The 16,896-nt window shown below is 48.8% G+C and overlaps 2 protein-coding genes across 2 annotated transcripts; one reads left to right on the top strand and one right to left on the bottom strand.

Moving 5' to 3' along the window:
- Window positions 1-735: 735 nt before the first annotated feature.
- MTFMT (mitochondrial methionyl-tRNA formyltransferase) lies at window positions 736-7,103 on the bottom strand. Its single transcript, XM_066635369.1, has 9 exons — window positions 6,934-7,103; window positions 6,432-6,644; window positions 5,072-5,194; window positions 4,518-4,620; window positions 4,193-4,268; window positions 3,324-3,415; window positions 2,137-2,218; window positions 1,701-1,783; window positions 736-1,330 (listed from the first exon to the last, which is right to left on the bottom strand). Exons 1-9 carry the CDS (start codon window positions 7,101-7,103, stop codon window positions 1,136-1,138), a joined length of 1,137 nt encoding a protein of 378 aa, XP_066491466.1. The 3' UTR covers window positions 736-1,135.
- A 6,690-nt stretch (window positions 7,104-13,793) lies between these two features.
- Window positions 13,794-16,594, top strand: SLC51B (SLC51 subunit beta). The gene is made up of 4 exons (XM_066635317.1): window positions 13,794-13,833; window positions 14,284-14,421; window positions 14,633-14,723; window positions 16,375-16,594. Exons 1-4 carry the CDS (start codon window positions 13,794-13,796, stop codon window positions 16,592-16,594), a joined length of 489 nt encoding a protein of 162 aa, XP_066491414.1.
- Window positions 16,595-16,896: the final 302 nt, after the last annotated feature.

The raw sequence follows: 16,896 nt of genomic DNA, 5'->3' as shown, positions 1-16,896 counted from the left end.
TGCAGAGTCAGATTATGCCCAGCATCCATTGGCCAAGCTGATCATTAGCCATAGACTGTGGCTTTTGCATAAATTTGTCAGACTGAGAAGCAGAGCAGCACCTGCTGGTTCACTGGCTTAAAGGAAAAGGAGCAGGCACTGGCAGAAGACTGAACTTGCCCTTGGTGTGCCAAGCCCCAGAGAATCAATAATAATAATAATAATACAGGTATTTCTATACCGCCTTTCTTGGTCCTCAGATTTCTCCTCGGACTTTATTCAAGGCGGTTTACATAGGCAGGCTAATTAAATCCCCATAGGGATTTTTACAATTTGAAAGAAGGTTCTATCTTTCAAGAAACCACAACATTCAGATGTTTCTTTCTGATCTGGTCGCAACATTCTGGCCTCCATCCTCCCACGCTCAGAGCAGATGGAATAACTCAGCTCAGCTTGTCAGCTGCTTCAAGGTCACACGGTGCCGGTGGCCTCGAACTGGCAACCTGCAGATCTTATCTTCAGGCAAACGGAGGCTCTACCCTCTAGACCAGACCTCCTGCCTAGCTCTGCCTTCTGCCTAACCCCTCCCTGGGTTTGGCTTCTTGGTTGCACTAGAGTGCGATAGTGTGCTAAGAACCTGCTTGTCTTTGCCAAGTACGAGTTGCTGTCCCTAGTCTTTTAAAACACTAATGGGTTATTTCAAAGCTATCGTGCCACAGAAATTTTTTCGTCTGATTGATTACAAATAGACAAACGTTATGTACAAAAATAATTTATTGTTCGATAATACAATAGGGGTGACTCTGTTGGTAAACTTTGCAGTCTTGCACTTCCAGGTACAAGAGAAAGGAAGCTGTTCTTCGTACCCTTTTCAAGGGCTAAAACAGTATTTCAAGTTGGCAGAATTCAAGCTGAACACACTGTTCAGGGTCACCTGGCAGTTTCAAGTTCTTGGAGACCCTTTCAGGAGCAATGGCCAAACTGTACCACCCAGTCATATTTCTGCTACTTTCACCTTTTCAACCAATGCCCAGGAAGACAGACACCAATGGCACATTTTCTGTTGTGGATCAGAGAAAATGCTGGAATCTTCCCTGTCCTATTGAACTAAATAAGCGTGAGGTTGCTTTGGGCAGTAGATTGTTCCTTAGTACTGCTAGGTATTGTGTACACACAAAGTTTTTCCTTTGGGACTCTTTTTTGCAGTGGCCAACTTGAGTGACTGAAATCTGCACTCTGCAGGAAGAATTTTGGAACTCTGCTGAAACCAAGCGTGCAAGTATCCATTGTAGAAGTCAGCAGCTGTCAGCTTCTTCTTAAGTACGAGGGCTTTGACTCCAACCCAGCCTTCCTTGAAAGAAAAATTACAGAGATGTAGCAGAATCTTGGAGCACCTGGCCGAGGTGCCCTTGGAAAGAGATGGAGGTAAAGGTTCATCACAAGTTACAAACCATAATTATATGCAGCGTCTGGGTTTCAGAGGTAGCCTCTCTTTTAATGCCAGAATCAAGGGAGGGCCAATAGTCTGTGTGTTCCCAGAGGCCTCCAGTGGGCCACTGCAAGATATAGGAAGATGGACCATAGATGCCCTCTGCCTGACCGAGAAGGGTTATTTTTATGTTATGGACCAGTTCAGCAGCCCAAGCATAATTAGATTATATCTGCTTCATTAAAAAATAAGAGGGGAGTAGGAAGCCCACACACACAGGCACCCAACTTACCTTGCAACGGATCACCAGTGTCTGCGATGGCTTATGATAGGACACCGATCCTGGAATGGCACCACTTTCAGCGGCTAACCTATCTGAACACAACACACATGTTCCACACTTGGCTTACCCACAACAGACTGCTCATCATTAGCATACTGTGATGGAGCCCAGCCCAAATGAAGAGATTGCACAATGCTTCCAGAACCGGATCAAGCTTCAGTTTTGACAAGCGCCCAGGGAATGTTACTCGGTTATAGAGTTGCCACTGAGAATAACTCTCAGCCAGGGGGATTGGCTCACAATATCAGTGAGAAATAGCAAAGGAAAATTCATAAACCAAGGGGGAAGCATCTCTTGGTGTCACAGAAGTCCTTCCACTGCCACACTGAACCCTTCCTTGTGTCACACTTTGCATCTAAGAACATTAAGAGATTCAGATAAATACCGGTAAGATCAAGTATTGCATCTACTTCCACAAAATCCAATAGTTTCACAGTGGTGCCCATCCACAGTGTCTGCAGAGGCATCTGAGAAGATGAAGCAAATGGAAGACATGAACATTACTCAGAGCTTGTATGAGTCTGGAGTTCTCAACTAGCACCTGCTAATGCAGACAAAAATCTCAGCTAACTCCCACTTTTTACTGAGACAGGCCTTCTGAGGCATATCAACAACAGCATGTCAAACACAATTAGCAAGATGACTGCATTTCAGAGCCCAGGGAGCAACAGAAAGAAGCTGGAATTTTCACCAAGACACCATCTCAGTTTCAGGTCTGAAACAAGTACAGATGTATTCTGTTTATCCATAGATTTTATATAGGCGGATCTGGCTCAACGTGGGTCCCCTGGATCTGTGTTGAGCCAGACTCGGCCCAATCTGAACCCTCTGAAGGCAACTGGAGCTGTGACTTTTTGACTAGTCTGAAGCCTACAGAGGCTGTGGATGGACACTCACAATCTTTGCGAGCTCCAGAAAGCCCTCTGGAGGCAACTGGAGCACAGCTCCAGTAGCTTTCAGAGGGTTTAAAGGGGTTGAAACTGTGGATCTCATTATCAGTAGTTTCCAGTATCCATGGGGAAATCCAAGAACAGATCCCTTGTGGATACCAAGGCTCCACCTGTATTAAGACCAGAGCCAATAACAGATGCTCACCTGCAATGCCCAGCCCAATTGTGTTGGTGGTACAAAAATGCCTTTTAGTGCAACAGTTTTATCTGTGGTGAGACTCTCAAAGACGAACCACTGATGAAAGACTTCTGTGCAAGTACAGTCATGATTTTAAGCTTTGTTTCTCTCAAGTTACACCAATGCAAAAAAGAAAAATCCCAATGTTCCCTTTCCCTTTTGAGAGTCTCTTCCTTTTAACAATATTGCAATCCCTGAACAGCTGGGTTTCTAATTCCATTTTCGAGTTTCTAATCCCATGAAGTTACAAGGTCTCTTTCCCTTCAAAAAGGTGGCTTTTAAATTGACATATGTATCTGTACCAGACTCTATGCATGTCTACTCAGATGGCAGTTCCACTGAGTTCGACAAGGGTTACTCACAGGTAAATGTGCACAGAATTGAAAAGAAAAGAGAAGAAGGTACTTTAGTAACTTGTGAAATTAACTGCCAGGCTGATCTTACCACAGCTCCCAGCGCACGATGCAGCCGGAGTATTTGTTCAGGAGTCTGTTCTTCCCACTGGATGCAGCTCATTGCAACAGTGACTTTAGGGGCTTTAAAAGAACATGTAAAAAAAGCTAAGATGACAACACTTTGGCCTTTCATCAAGACTTTGGGCAGGCATCTTCAACAACCAGTGTTGCATAGCTGCTAAGAGACTGAGCTGCAATTCAGGACGTTCCCAGTTTCAGTCTTGCTTCTGACATGAATTCTCACTAGGTGGTGTTAAGGCAAGCCTCTCCCTCTGTGTTTTCCCCAGTTGCTTATGTGGATAGTACATAAGAACACCACATAAGAACACTCCTATATGCTTCTACTCAGAAGAAGCAGCACTGACTCCAACACAACTTAGTCCCAAGTAAGTGTGTACTGGACTGCAGCCTCACTCACCTTACTAGATTGTTGCAAACACTACATCAACATGATACGTGCAAATCTCTCGTACAGTCAGAAAGACTTCGTGGTTATTTATTAACCTTCGTCATCAACAACTGAATCTACAGATCACATGATTCCCCCACTAGTATTCACAAACTGCAGTACGTGGTGGACTGACAGGATGATAACCAAACACACACCTGAAATATTAAAGAGTTTCCAGCACAAGCTCGCCCTCTCCCCACTGCTGATACCAGACAACTGTCCATCAGAAAAAGCAGCTGCTGAATCTTGCAAGGATGAAAAAGAAACCATTCTCAGTAGAAAACTGGATAATTCATTGCAACTGCTTCCAGGAGAACTACCTATTCACTAAACTTGATCTGACAAGAATGGGAAAACTACTGATCCAAAGGGAATACCATATCACGCATAAGACAGCCAGTACCTACCAAATGTTACTCCCTCCTTTGGTTGCTCCCTCTTGTTTCTTAAACATTCAGGTAAGTTTTGCAGAACAGAAATGAGCTGTGAAAGCAAAAGCCAACAGAACAAATGAGTTCTATGAAGAAGTGATGCTCATCAGTGTGATTCACATTCTTGACCCAGAAAAGGGGCTTTTCCCCATAACCTTTGCCCATCAGCAGCCAAATGCAGCAGACCTCACTAGACTGGGTCCTGTCACCTGACTCACCACTTTACAAATATTCTGTAATCATCCTCCCACTGAAAGCTTTGGGAAGCATCATGGGGGAAAGAAGACCTGGGTCCACTTACCATGTTTGCACCCAGTTTGGACAATACTGACTCCAGCTCTTTTGCTGAGCAGTTGGCTGGGACACTAAGTGTTTCCTGTTTAACAATTGGACCAACATCGAACCTGGGAGTACAAAACAGAGCATTAAGCCTACCTTTCATCCAGGCTCTAAGGTGCCTTCAAATCCATCTCCAGTCTTCTCTATTTGCTCTTACATCCCATCACATTTTCCCTGTGACCTAAACTCATCCAGCTCCAACCCTCTTAACATTTCAAATATCTTCAGAGCCCTTAAGCAATTTCCCTTTGTCTCTTGCCTGGAACTACTTCCCAGAACACCAGCATAATAACACCTCTTACATCCCTCAGATCTCTCCTCAAAATTCCCCCTCTCAACAAAGGCTTTGACACAACCCAGTAGTCCCCATTACATAACCTCAGGTAATTAAGTTTAAGAACATGTAAACAGAATAAACGTACCTCTTACCCAGTTTACCCCAGCAACCATATAATAAGAAATTAAAAAACTAAACATTTGCACTGACGTTCCATTGAATGAAAATGATTGCTATACCTTTTAGGTCTAATTTGCATAATTGTAACCCCAGAAACGGTATCTCCATGGAGCACTGTGTGGATTATTGGCGCAGGACCACGCCACCTCGGGAGATAGCTGGGATGGACATTCAACACGCCACTGAATCAGAATATTTGGAAGTTAGATTAAAACCAGTAATTCTGTAACATACATAAATGGATGGTAACCATTTGAGGAGTCACTTTAAAGAAAAAGGCTCTCAACATTCAGCATCACTATTAAACGTACTGGAATAAAATGTAAAACCTTAATATTACTTTATAGTTTTTGCTTTTTGCCATATTCAGCCAGTGGGCCCTATATTGTGGCACCTCTGACCTAGCCTTACCCTCTGATAAAAACTGAACACTGTCATAGACTATAATTCTCCATGGGTTCAGAACAGTATCGCTTTAGACTAGTCTATGCTGCGTTCCAAGTGAAAAATATACAAGGTGCTATGACTGAGGAACCGAGACCAAAAGTGGTAAGCAAGGTTGAGACCAGGGGTGCCAAACATAAGGGCCGGAGGCTGAATATGGCCCGTGGAAGCTTTTTATCTGGCCCTCAGGCTCTCAGCTGCTGAGCAGTGCTGAGGTGCTACTGCTGTAAGGGCAGCTCACATGAAAATTGGGCTCTCCCATATTTTGAATTATGATCAAAATTTGCATATTTTCTCTTCTGTCATTTGCAGCTAATGAGTTCCTAAGTGAGAAAGTGTTTAGTTTTGGTCATGACCTGTTCAATGACATCACTCCCTGCCGTAAGAACAGCCCCACTGGATCAGGCCATAGGCCCATCTAGTCCAGCTTCCTGTATCTCACATCGGCCCACCAAATGCCCCAAGGAGCACACCAGATAACAAGAGACCTGCATCCTGGTGCCCTCCCTTGCATCTGGCATTCTGACATAACCCATTTCTAAAATCAGGAGGTTGCACATACACATCATGGCTTGTACCCCGTAATGGATTTTTCCTCCAGAAACTTGTCCTTTTAAAGACAAGCGTCCAGGCCAGTCGCCATCACCACATCCTGTGGCAAAGAGTTCCACAGACCAATCATGCGCTGAGTAAAGAAATATTTTCTTTTGCCCTCAACAGACATCATGAATGCTATTCAGCCTTTGGTATAAAATGAGTTTTGCACCCTGATTGAGACTGTCACACTCCACAGAGCCTATGAATTAATTAATTAAAGTTCTAAGCTTTCAAATCTCACAGGGTAGCTTCAGGCACCAAAAAGGGCACTCACTCAATGGCAGAACCTGCTTTGTTAAAAGGAGCCCTTTTCACTGCCTCCCTGCAGGGTTCTTTTTCCCTTAATTGACTGGTATGCTGTTTTCGTCAAGCCCTTACTAGGGAAACTTCAGAATGAGGTCCTCGCTGAGCAGGCGCCCAAAGGAAGCCACCACACCCACGTCGAAGTGTCCGCAGGGTCCTGTGTCCGGCCAGAGGTGGACGGGGAGCTGCAGCTGCTCTGCGTAGCGCTGGACGGGGAGTCCCCTGGGCAGCTGCGACTGCAGAGTCACCACTTCCAGGCGGTCCACGAGCAGCCGCGGTCCGAGCTCCCTACCCCAGAGGAGAGGAGACAAGAGGCCTCGGAAAGGGCCCGGCGACGCTGCAAGCCTGCCGCCACCCCGCTGCCGCTCTGCCTGACCTGTGGATGGCTGCCCCGCACTGCCCCTTGACCCCTGCCCTGCCATCAACCTGCCACCTGCCAGGATGGCTCCCCTGCCCCACCATCGCCCCACTGCTGCTCTGCCCCTTGACCCCTGCCCTCTCCAGCCGTCTCACCCCGCATCGTGACCTATGACCCCGCGCTTCCGCCCCGGCCGTGTCCCCGCCCCCCAGGACCCACCGGGCCGCCTGGAGCGCCCGCAGCGCCTCCGCGGCGAAGGCGTCGGTGCCGAAGAACAGGACCCGCCAGGGGGGCCCCTCTCGCCACCGGGCGCCGCCGCCGCCGCCGCTCGCCGCCGCCCGCCCCCGGCTCCACCCTCCCCGCCAGGCCCGTAGAATCCTGCCCCGCATCGCTGCCTTCACGGGCAGCCGCCGCCACTACTACTTCCGCTTTGACGTCTCAGCGTCGTGACGCACGCAGCGCGACCCCAGCCTGCGTGGGCCAATGAAGAGCCGCGTCCCGCCTCCAACGTCCGCGGTGGGCCAATGAGACGCCGGCTCCGGGTCTGCGGGGGGCGGGGCCAGACAAGGTCTCCTCCCAAGAGCGGGCCGGGTCCGCCGCGCAGCATTCTGGGATCGTTCCCGGTGGCCCTAGCAACCGAGGAGTGACCGTTGCCATGGAAATCAACTACTCCCCACCAGCTCCCTCCTCCCCGGGGCTGCTCTCTAGGCGCCGCCCGTTGAGGTCCAGGGGGGGCTGCTCTGCCCCTCGTGCAGGGGTTAGGCTACCTTCCTCTCCACACTTACCTGGGAGGAAGACCCATTGACTATAATGGGACTTACTTCTGAGTAGACCCATGCATGGGAGTGGGCTCTGAGGCTGCCATCCTCTCTGCACTTACCTGGGAGTAAGGCCCATTGGCTAGAATGGGACTTACTTCTGAGAAGACATGCATAGGCTTGGGCTCAGAGTTGCCATTCAGGGACCACCTGTGGATGTTTGGGGGGGGGGTGGCTTTCAATCCCACAGTCATAGGCATGTCTACTCAGAAGTGAGTCCCATTCTAATCAGTGGGCCTTACTGCCAGGTAAGCGTGTGTAGATTTCAGTTACAGGCTGTGCACACACTTTCCTAGGAGTAAGTCCCACTGAACACAGTGGAATTTCCTTTTGGGTGGACACACCTAGGATGGTGCTGTTGTTTACTCAGCCACCCTTAAAAACCCCTGATGTGCCAGTGTGTCTACTCGGAAGCAAGCCCTGCTCAACTGGGAGGGACTGAGGCCCCGATCCTGTCCCACTTTCCAGTCCCGATGCAGTCCCCAGGTAAGGGGAAAAACGTTCCCTCATCTTGAGAGGCCTCCATGGCTGCCCCTCCACCGCACAATGCAGTGCAAACCCCATTGGCATTGGCACTGGAAAGCTGGTCGGGATTGGGCCCTTATTCTGCCCCGAGTGGGAGGAGGAGGCCAGGTTACTCTGTAACCAGCAATCAAGGTCAAAGGCACCAAAGTACCGAAGAGATCATCAGAGGGAGCCGGGCAGACAAGCAGGATGGACCAAGGACGCCTGCCAGGGTGGCAGGAGGGAGCACCCTGGAGACAAGGACGCCCAGGCCCCCGGGCCTTGCTGGAGGAATGGGTTCAGAGGTGGAATTTTGGGCACGGGTCTCTGCCTAAAGCACAACAGAGGAATTGGGTGGCTCTCCGGAAAACTGAAATGGTTCTTATGGTCTCAGAGTGAATGAGAAATGATTCCTTCATGGTGTCATTAGAAAAACAAACAGACCACATGTCTTTACTGCTTATGGCCATGATGCCAGGAAAGGAAGTGCAGCCTCCGTGCTGGGACTAGGCTCTGAGTCAGGCCTCCATTGTGACTGCCCACCACCAATGGACGCCATCACAGCCACCACTACTGTGGATTCGGGTCAGTCGGGATGGATGGGTTTTTGGTCGGTCCAAACTGGCCAACCACTGTCGCTGCCTGTGTCCTCATGCCTTGAAACACCTTCCCAGAACAGCTGCACGGTGTCATCTCTGCTTACTTCCCAACACATGCCATGAAGCCCTTGGCACAACCCTTTTGTCCCCATGCTCTATTGCAGGGGTGTCCAAACATTTTGGCAGGAGGGCCACATCATCTCTCTGACACTGTGTCGGGGGCCGGGAAAAAAAGAATTAATTTACATTTCAAATTTGAATAAATTTACCTAAATGAATATATTAGAGATGGAACCTATATGAATGAATGAAGGTCTTGCAATAGTTCAAGGCCTATAAAAGGCCTTGCACAAAGCAAGGCCAGCCTTTCCTTTGCTGCCACTGCTACATCACAGATGTGGAACAGTAAGTAGCGGAGGGAGCCCTCAACCCACAGCTCTGGTGGAAGGTCGAACAGTCGTCCTCATGCTGAAAGCAGTTGCGTTGGGCCAGCATGGGCTCCAGCAAGTCTCTGGAGGGCCAGAGGCTCATTGGAGACTGGCGCTCCCCATGGGCCGGATTGGGAGCCCCTGAGGGCTGCAAGTGGCCCCCAGGCCGGAGTTTGGGCACCCCTGCTCTACTGTAACAAAATGCATATGCAGCTGAATTTATCTCATAATATCCTCCTATTGATTCTTGTGTCAGTCTCCCTTGTGTCAGTTTCGAGACTGGCAGGGCAGAGATTGGCATTGTTTGTCAGGTGCTATGCAAATGGCTGGTGCAATGTTAATGATGATATGATTAGTGGTGGTCATGGTGTAATGAATGCTTGGAACTTTCATTCAAGTTGTTCACTCCTTGTAACATCCTTTACATCAAAATGAAACGTGAACGACACTGTTCGGTTCGCCTACAGAAGATTTTTGGGTCAATCTCTTGTTTTAATACTCTCAAACAGCAGAGCTGGGGAAGTCCCAGGCTTGAGAACTTGGAGATCTACTGTTAGTCAGAACAGCCAGTATTGGGTGAATGGTCTTACTGAGGGACATATCCTGACAGAGCCTGTGGTGCTCACTCAGTGGTAGAGCACAGATTTCACAGGCAGAAGCTGCCAGGTTCAGTCGCCATGTAGAAGCCTCCTCCGGGCAGCCCATGTGTGACTGAGGTGGGCACCCATCTTCACCGAACCACTCATCTTCGTCATTCCACCACCTTCTCCCACATCCTAGACTGGAAAAGGAAGAGGGGACAGAGCGGAAGAGGGAATCTGAAGGAAGCAGATAAGAATGATGGGCCAGAGCATCTACCACCACCACTGTGCTCTCTCATGTTCCCTTTCCCAGTGTGTGGGAGGCTTTCATTTCGCCAATGATGGAAAATGCATTTCTGCTTCCAGAAGGCAGGGATCTGATTTCTTGGCAAACTCTAGATAACTGTGTTCCTGTCAATGAGTGACAAGACCTGAGAGTTCAACTTTGGGGAGAGTTCACTCACCTTTGGCCTTGAGCTGAGGGTGTGCAGGGTTCAGGGCCCCAGCCATGTGCCCTTCCCCTGTGCTCTAGCTTCTCTTGGCAGCAGCTTCACTGCTGGGGAATACCAGCAGTGGGGGAACTGAACGGGTCTCACATGTGCCACTGAGCAGTCCAGAGGCAAGATCACAGGAGCCTCCAATCTTCTGAGGACAAGAGACAGACTTTATTCCTTCTGGTAAGGTTGTTTTGAAACATTGGAAAAAATAGGGGTTTTTTTTGGGGGGGGGGAAGCTCATGAAACTGGGAAAGGGGCAGCAGAGAGATCAGCTCCTAAGAGAAGCAGCTGGAGCCCAAACCTACCCAGAACTTCTGCCCCGATCCCAGATGTACAGTCTTGCCCTCTTGTTAAGTGTGCTCCACTTTTCTAGATCCTTATAGGTGATCTGCTTCCTCCTTGTAGTGTTCATGCTTGAGCTTCTTGGCATGTGTTTCTCTCTGTGGTTACTTGTTAATTTAATGGACAGCTCATACCAGCTGATATGGTATGGTTGCTGACTGGCAGGCAACCGGGGAGCCAAGATTGCATGCAGTGTGACCCAAACAGTTTGGCTCTTGTGGAAGGAAAAAAGTTTCTCCGGATGGGGGTGGATGCAGACTTAGAAATAAGAAACATGACCCATCACTGTCTGGTTTTGGCAACGCAGAGTGAAAAGGAGGGAGGTGAGGGTGAGGGTCTTCAGGTTTTTGAATGTGGCACAAAGGATGTCTTGATTTTCCACGTGTCACACTTTTCACAGACACAATCCCATAAAAATTCTGTCAGCAGCAGAAGAGTGAAGAAGACTTCTGGGGGCTGTGTGGTGGAGGGGCCCCTGCCTTGTTGCTCCTTCATTAAGTGCCCCTGTGAGAGAGGGGCAGTTTGCTGGGGGGGGGTGACCCATGATTTCTTTGGCCTGGACTGGGACTGCCACCCAATATAGCCTTGGCCCTGTGTGAGATGGGGGCTTGGAGGTGGGTGGAATGGGAGCTGTGTGAGATGGGAGTTGGGGGGTGAGATGGAGGCTATGTGAGACTGGGGCTGGCCCTGAGTGAGATAGGGGTTGGGGTGTGTGTGATGGGGTCTGAGTGAGATGGGGGCTGGCCCTCTGTGAGATTTGGCACATTGGTTTGGCATGTTGGGGAGGAGAAAAGGGCAGCCTGGTGACAGCAGTGCTGTGTGTTATCTCTGCCGAGTGGAGTTGGTAGTGCAGCTGATGGTCTGCTGGGGTGGAGGGGGTACAAGGGTTGCCAAGACTGGGAGGCACAAATAGTACTTCTTTTGCCACTGTGGGTGTGTTCCTGGAAACCGAGCTGTGTGAAACAGTGCAACAAGAGGGAATTCTAGCACTGTTCTGTTGTAGATGTGTCCATAGTGCTAAACGCACCTATGCCTGAGGCTGGAGTTTGCTGTGTCACACCTCCTACAGGGCACCCGCGGAAGGTGATGGGAGCAGCTACTCCCAGGAGGATAAGTGAGGTTGCAACTCATCCTTGGGAGCTGCAGCAGAACTCATCCTTGCAGAAGATGTCCACAGTTGCTTGCCTCACTCGCCATTTCCCAAAGCATTTTTGGGAAGTCATACACTGGCCCCATACTAACTGGGATAGAGCCCTCCGCACGGCACAGAAGATTCTAGCCAGAATCTGCAGTTAGCACAGGGTGGGTAGCTGTACTTTTCTGTCCCAAACTTGCAAACAGTTTATGGATTTTAGTCTTTTTTAAAATGATGCTGTAAAATCTACACCCAAAATAAAGTGTTCTGGAGAAACAGTGTTCTAGGAAGCAGCTTTATGGTACTGAAGAGAGGGCAGTGGATCATGGTGAGAGGGTGGGTTTTGGGAGTCTTCAGTATCAAGTGTGACAGGGAGGTATGGCAGTGGGAGCTGGCTGCTCCAGGAAGACGGATGTCCCTGTACCTGTCCCTGTTCTGGGTATCCCAGTGTCCTGCCCCAGGGTTGAAAGTTCTGCTGCCAAATGCCACGTTTGTGCGATCTGGTCCTGGCTGACTTGACCTGTGTCTGGGCCATGTGGCTGGATGAGGCAAGGAGGGGCCTGTGTGTGCAACCCAGATTTGTTGTGGAAAACCACACCTGTTTTGTCTAAAGGCGCACCTGCTTGCCAACTAGACCTGGGAACTTCAGGGCTAAGAAAGAGGGAGGGGAACGTCCTGTTATCTGTGCCGCCAGGGATTAGTTTTGTTTGTTCCATCAGGCTTTGGGCTTATGAATTGCTGTTGACACATTTTTATTTTGTCCTTATTGTAAATTGTATGATATATTTTCAGACTTTGTTAGGCACCTTGAAATTAGGATGAAAGATGGAATAAAAATGAATGAACAAATGAATGAATGAATGAAAGCCAATATAAAAATCAGTCCTATCTGGGATTCCAAAGGTCGTCAACCTCCATTTAAAGAGAGAGAAAGGGGGAGTCAGTGTTTGAACGGATGAGGTTGTTGTCGCCCTTTCTACAAATGTGCCTTGTAAATACAAAGAGACACGTGTGTGACTTTTAACCATCCTTTTGAACTGGATCACAGAGACCGCCCGCTTGGCCATGAAATATGAACTTTGAATAGTTCTGAGAAAGAAACTGGGATATTTAGCAACATGATTAAGCAGGTCACTAACCGAGAGGCTCAGCCTGATATGCTACAGACAGCAAGATTTTCATGGCATGACTCAGTCCTAACCCTGAGAGTAGTTTTTTAGGATCAAAAGGGGTAAGAGCCCTAATGAGTCAGACCCAAGATTAATCAGGCCCATCATTTGCTTTCCCACAGTGCCTAGCCAGTTACTTATGGGAAACCCATAAGTAAAATGTGAAAGCAAGAGTCCTGTTTCTACCCCAGCAACTAGTAGTCAAAGATATCCTGCCTTTGAACCTGAGTATTAATACCAGCTACAAATTAGCTGGGCTTCCCTGTTTTAATTCTCACAAACAGCTGTTGAAGAGGAAAACTTGTTTCTGGGCTGTCCTCATTTGAGAGTGGGGGAAGCTCATGATTTGAATGCACCTCCAAAAATTGCCTGCACATAGAAGAAAACTGGCCCATCAGGGAGAAGGACAGTCTTGAATTCTTCCTCTTGATGTGCTAGTTTTCTATGTGCAAGAATTAAAAATAAATGACCCTGAACATTCACTCACTCTAGCCCACATCTTCTGCCTGAGTGGTACAGTGCAGGCAGCTTTATCACCTCACTTGCTATTTATGAACAAAATTTGGGAAGTTCCAGGGAATTTGCCTATCTGTGTTTACTCTGCAGGAAGTCCCTTTGGGTTCAGTGGCATCTACTCCCAGATAAGTATGCATTCAATTGCAGCTTAGTTGAGGTCAGACTTTGTGCTGGAGATCTGTAATTGGGTGTTCCATCTTTGCAGAGGCCCTTTTCTCCTGAGTTATTTTCATGTGTGTTTCACTAGTGGGGTAAATAGCAGCCGTGAGAGCAATTGGGATCTGGAAAATGTGGAAATGCAAGCCTGTTGACCTTTTTTGGTCCTGTAGGCTTGTATGCCATGGGCACAGTCCCCTATGGCATCTTGCTTATCAAGGAGATGTCACGTAGCATCCTGGCTTCTCTCCTCCCTCCTTCTCAGGTTTCCCCCTGTAGGTCATTGGAAAGAAGCTCACCATCTCCTTGCCTCAGAAGGGCTCCTGCTGCCATCATGAAGATGTTCCATGTGATTGTCTGTCTTATGGTATACGGTAAGTACATTGCTTGGTGTAATGGTAGAGGACAGTTGCAGAAATCCCCCCCTCCCTCCACTTGCTTCATGTCCAAAAGGTGGCACACTTGGGGTAAGGAATCTGGGCTGCTTTTGACCATTGTGGGCCAGATAGACCAGTGGTCTGCTCAGGCTAAGAAACAGCAATGCAGTTTCTTAAGACAAGATCAACAGTGACGTTTCCTAGAAAGTGAAATCTGAAGGGTCCCCCCTCAAAAAGCAAAACATCTGCAAATTTTTAAGGGGTGTTAAGTTTCTGTAAGAAAACTGAATTTCCTGGGGGAGTTCTGCACACCCCTGTTGTGGGTATTTAGTTCCATCGTTATTTTAAGGATGAAATGATGAAGAACTAGGGAACAGGGCGCCAATAAAGTACTTCATTCTAGCCCCGAGGGGCGCTGTGGCTGAACACTGCTCTCTCATCCAACAGTGCACACAGACTGCGGTGTCCTGGCCCTCGCCAACTCAGACCCCCATCACGACTCAAAGGAGAACACCAACCCCCAAACCGATGGGATGGCGCCAGACATCTTTCAGGAGCTGCTGTGGTTTTTCAGGAGAGATGACCGTAAGTTCTTGCAACCGGTTTGACAAGATTCAGTGGCAGAGTTAAAAACCAGAACAAGCCAGGGTTCCCAGGCTCCAGAGAAATCAATTTAATGGCAAAGACTAATACTATAGGCAGCATCCCTGGGAGGGACACAGTGTTACGGTAGGAGAGGGAGGCTCAACAAAGGCCTTCCTTATTGGCATTTCTCTGGATGCTCTTTCTCTCCCAGCATCTTCATGGAATTACTGCATCCTTGGCCTATCAGTGGTGGTCCTGCTCATTGGCCTGACCCTCCTGGGAATCAACATCAAAGCAAACAGGTAAGGAAGGGCTGTCAGGCTCCAGGGCTGCAATGGAGGCTGCCTGGCTCCATGTGTCGATACATCAGCTGGCTCAACTGAGTACAGAGGAAGCCGACTCTTGCGAGCCAGGGTGGTGTAGTGGTTTGGGAGGTGGACTTAGACCTGGATGATCCAGGTTCAATACCCCCCTCAGCCACAAAGCTTCCTGGGTGACCTTGGGCCAGTCACTTTCTCTCAGCCTCACCTACCTCACAGGGTTGTTGTGAGGACAAGAAAGAGGGGAGGAGCAGCTGTGTAAACCGCCCTGAGCTCTTTGGAGGAAGGGCGGTATAAAAATGTGAAAAATAAATAAAATAAAAATAAATAATTGAGCCTAGTATAGCCTACTTTGACTTGCAATATACTGCTCTCCAGGGCCTTGGGCAGAGAAGGGTCTTTCCAATCTCCTGAACCTTCTCTAGCTGCAGATGCCAGGGACTGAATTTGGGCAAAGCAGATGTTTTCCTTCTCCGCTATTGCCCCATTTGGAAGGATCTGCTGTAGGGTGGGGTGGCATGACCTAGACGACCGCCTGATGCTGCCGCAGGTCTGCTACCACTGCAGTACAGAAAAAAAATATGTAGCATGATCCTTGTGCTCTGCCGTCAAACCCACAAGTGTGGGACTTCCACTTTTATTTACAAGGGCAGCTCATTCACAGTTTTGGGCCAATCCATACCCCTGACAGTGGATCCCGACACAGGCAAGCTGCGTGTGGCCTCCCCAGGCCTCAGAAGGCCATCTGGATGCCTTATAAAGGCACTTCCAGCAGGTCTTCAGAGGGCTAGAGAGGCTGCATGCAGCCTGACTGCCTCAGGATCTGCTATCAGAGGTGTAGGTTGGCACCCCTCAAGGTGTGGTATCCAGGGCAATGTACACCCTGCTTCTCCTTAGCTATTCTATGGGGTGAAAGGCATTCCAAATTCACTGCTCCCTCAGACCCTTTGCCATCTGCTGCTGATGCAACCCACATCAGGTGGCTGCAGGGATGGGCCGGCGCTGGTGGGTATAGTTAATTACAGACTGAGCTGGCTTGTCCTGCAAACCTTGGGAACTGTAGTTTTGTTAGTGGCTCAGGATCACCATTCTCAGCACCTTCCCCAAACTACAATTCCCAAGTTTTTTGAGGGGAAGCCATGACAGTTCCCCTAATTTAAAACCAGTATGTGTTCGTGGTGTAGACCAGGGGTCTCCAAACTTTTTGGCCAGAGGGCCGCATCAAATATCTGGCATGGTGTGGAAGGCCAGAAAAAAAACCTTAAATATAAAATTTAAATAAATAAATTAGAGATGGAACTTAGATGAGTGAATAAATGAATGAATGGGCTCATTCATTCCACCTCTCTGGCCCTCAGAACGTCCTCCAGACACAATCAGAGCACAGTTCTTGTCATGTTCAGCTGAGTGGGCCAGAGGCTTTCAGGAGACAAGAGGTTGGCCGTGGGCCGGAAAGAGGCTGGCTGCGGGCCGCATCTACCCCTGGGCCAGGGTTTGGAGACCCCTGGTGTAGACACACACCTTCAGGTTTTGTTTATCTCTGTTCTGGCTTCTGACATATTTACCTAGCAGTTTTGAGTTTGAAATGAATCTGAGCCTAATGAAATTATTTTATGCTTTCATTCCTTTGCAGAAACCGGCATGCCCTGGCCCTGAACCCCACAAAAGGGGACGGAAGCACTCAGACCGATGAGGCAGAACTGAAGCAAGCCCCTCTGTCCTTGAAGGAAGACTTGGGACCAGCTGCAGAGAACTTGCTTCCGAAAGCTCAGAACTCAGGACAGGTGGTGATTCAGTGGAAGGACGGGAATGTCACGACCCTCTTTGCTGAAGCGCCTGAAGAAGATGTATGACACCAAAGGCCGGAGAAACCGGAGCACCGGAGCCCTGTGCTCAAGACTGAAGATTGGGAGGCCAGGCCAAATATCACCCTGCAGCAAAGTTCATCAAAGCAAAGCAGCAGCAATGGGAGGGGTTGTTGGTATGCAGGCCCCAACATGTGACACATGGAGCAGCATTACTGCTCAGAGTTACTGCCCGCCCTGCGTGTGCCATTATAACTTCAAGGATTTCACTCAGGATTACAAATCTGTTGCGACCTGCTTAATTGTCAGGGATGGGAACGTAGTACAGGTTGAGCACCCCTAATCCCAAA

The sequence above is a fragment of the Tiliqua scincoides genome, chromosome 8 (genome assembly GCF_035046505.1).
Source record: "Tiliqua scincoides isolate rTilSci1 chromosome 8, rTilSci1.hap2, whole genome shotgun sequence".
Lineage (NCBI taxonomy): Eukaryota > Metazoa > Chordata > Lepidosauria > Squamata > Scincidae > Tiliqua > Tiliqua scincoides.
The sequence above is the reverse complement of the archived record's forward strand: the minus strand, read 5'-3'. Positions and strand labels throughout refer to the sequence as shown.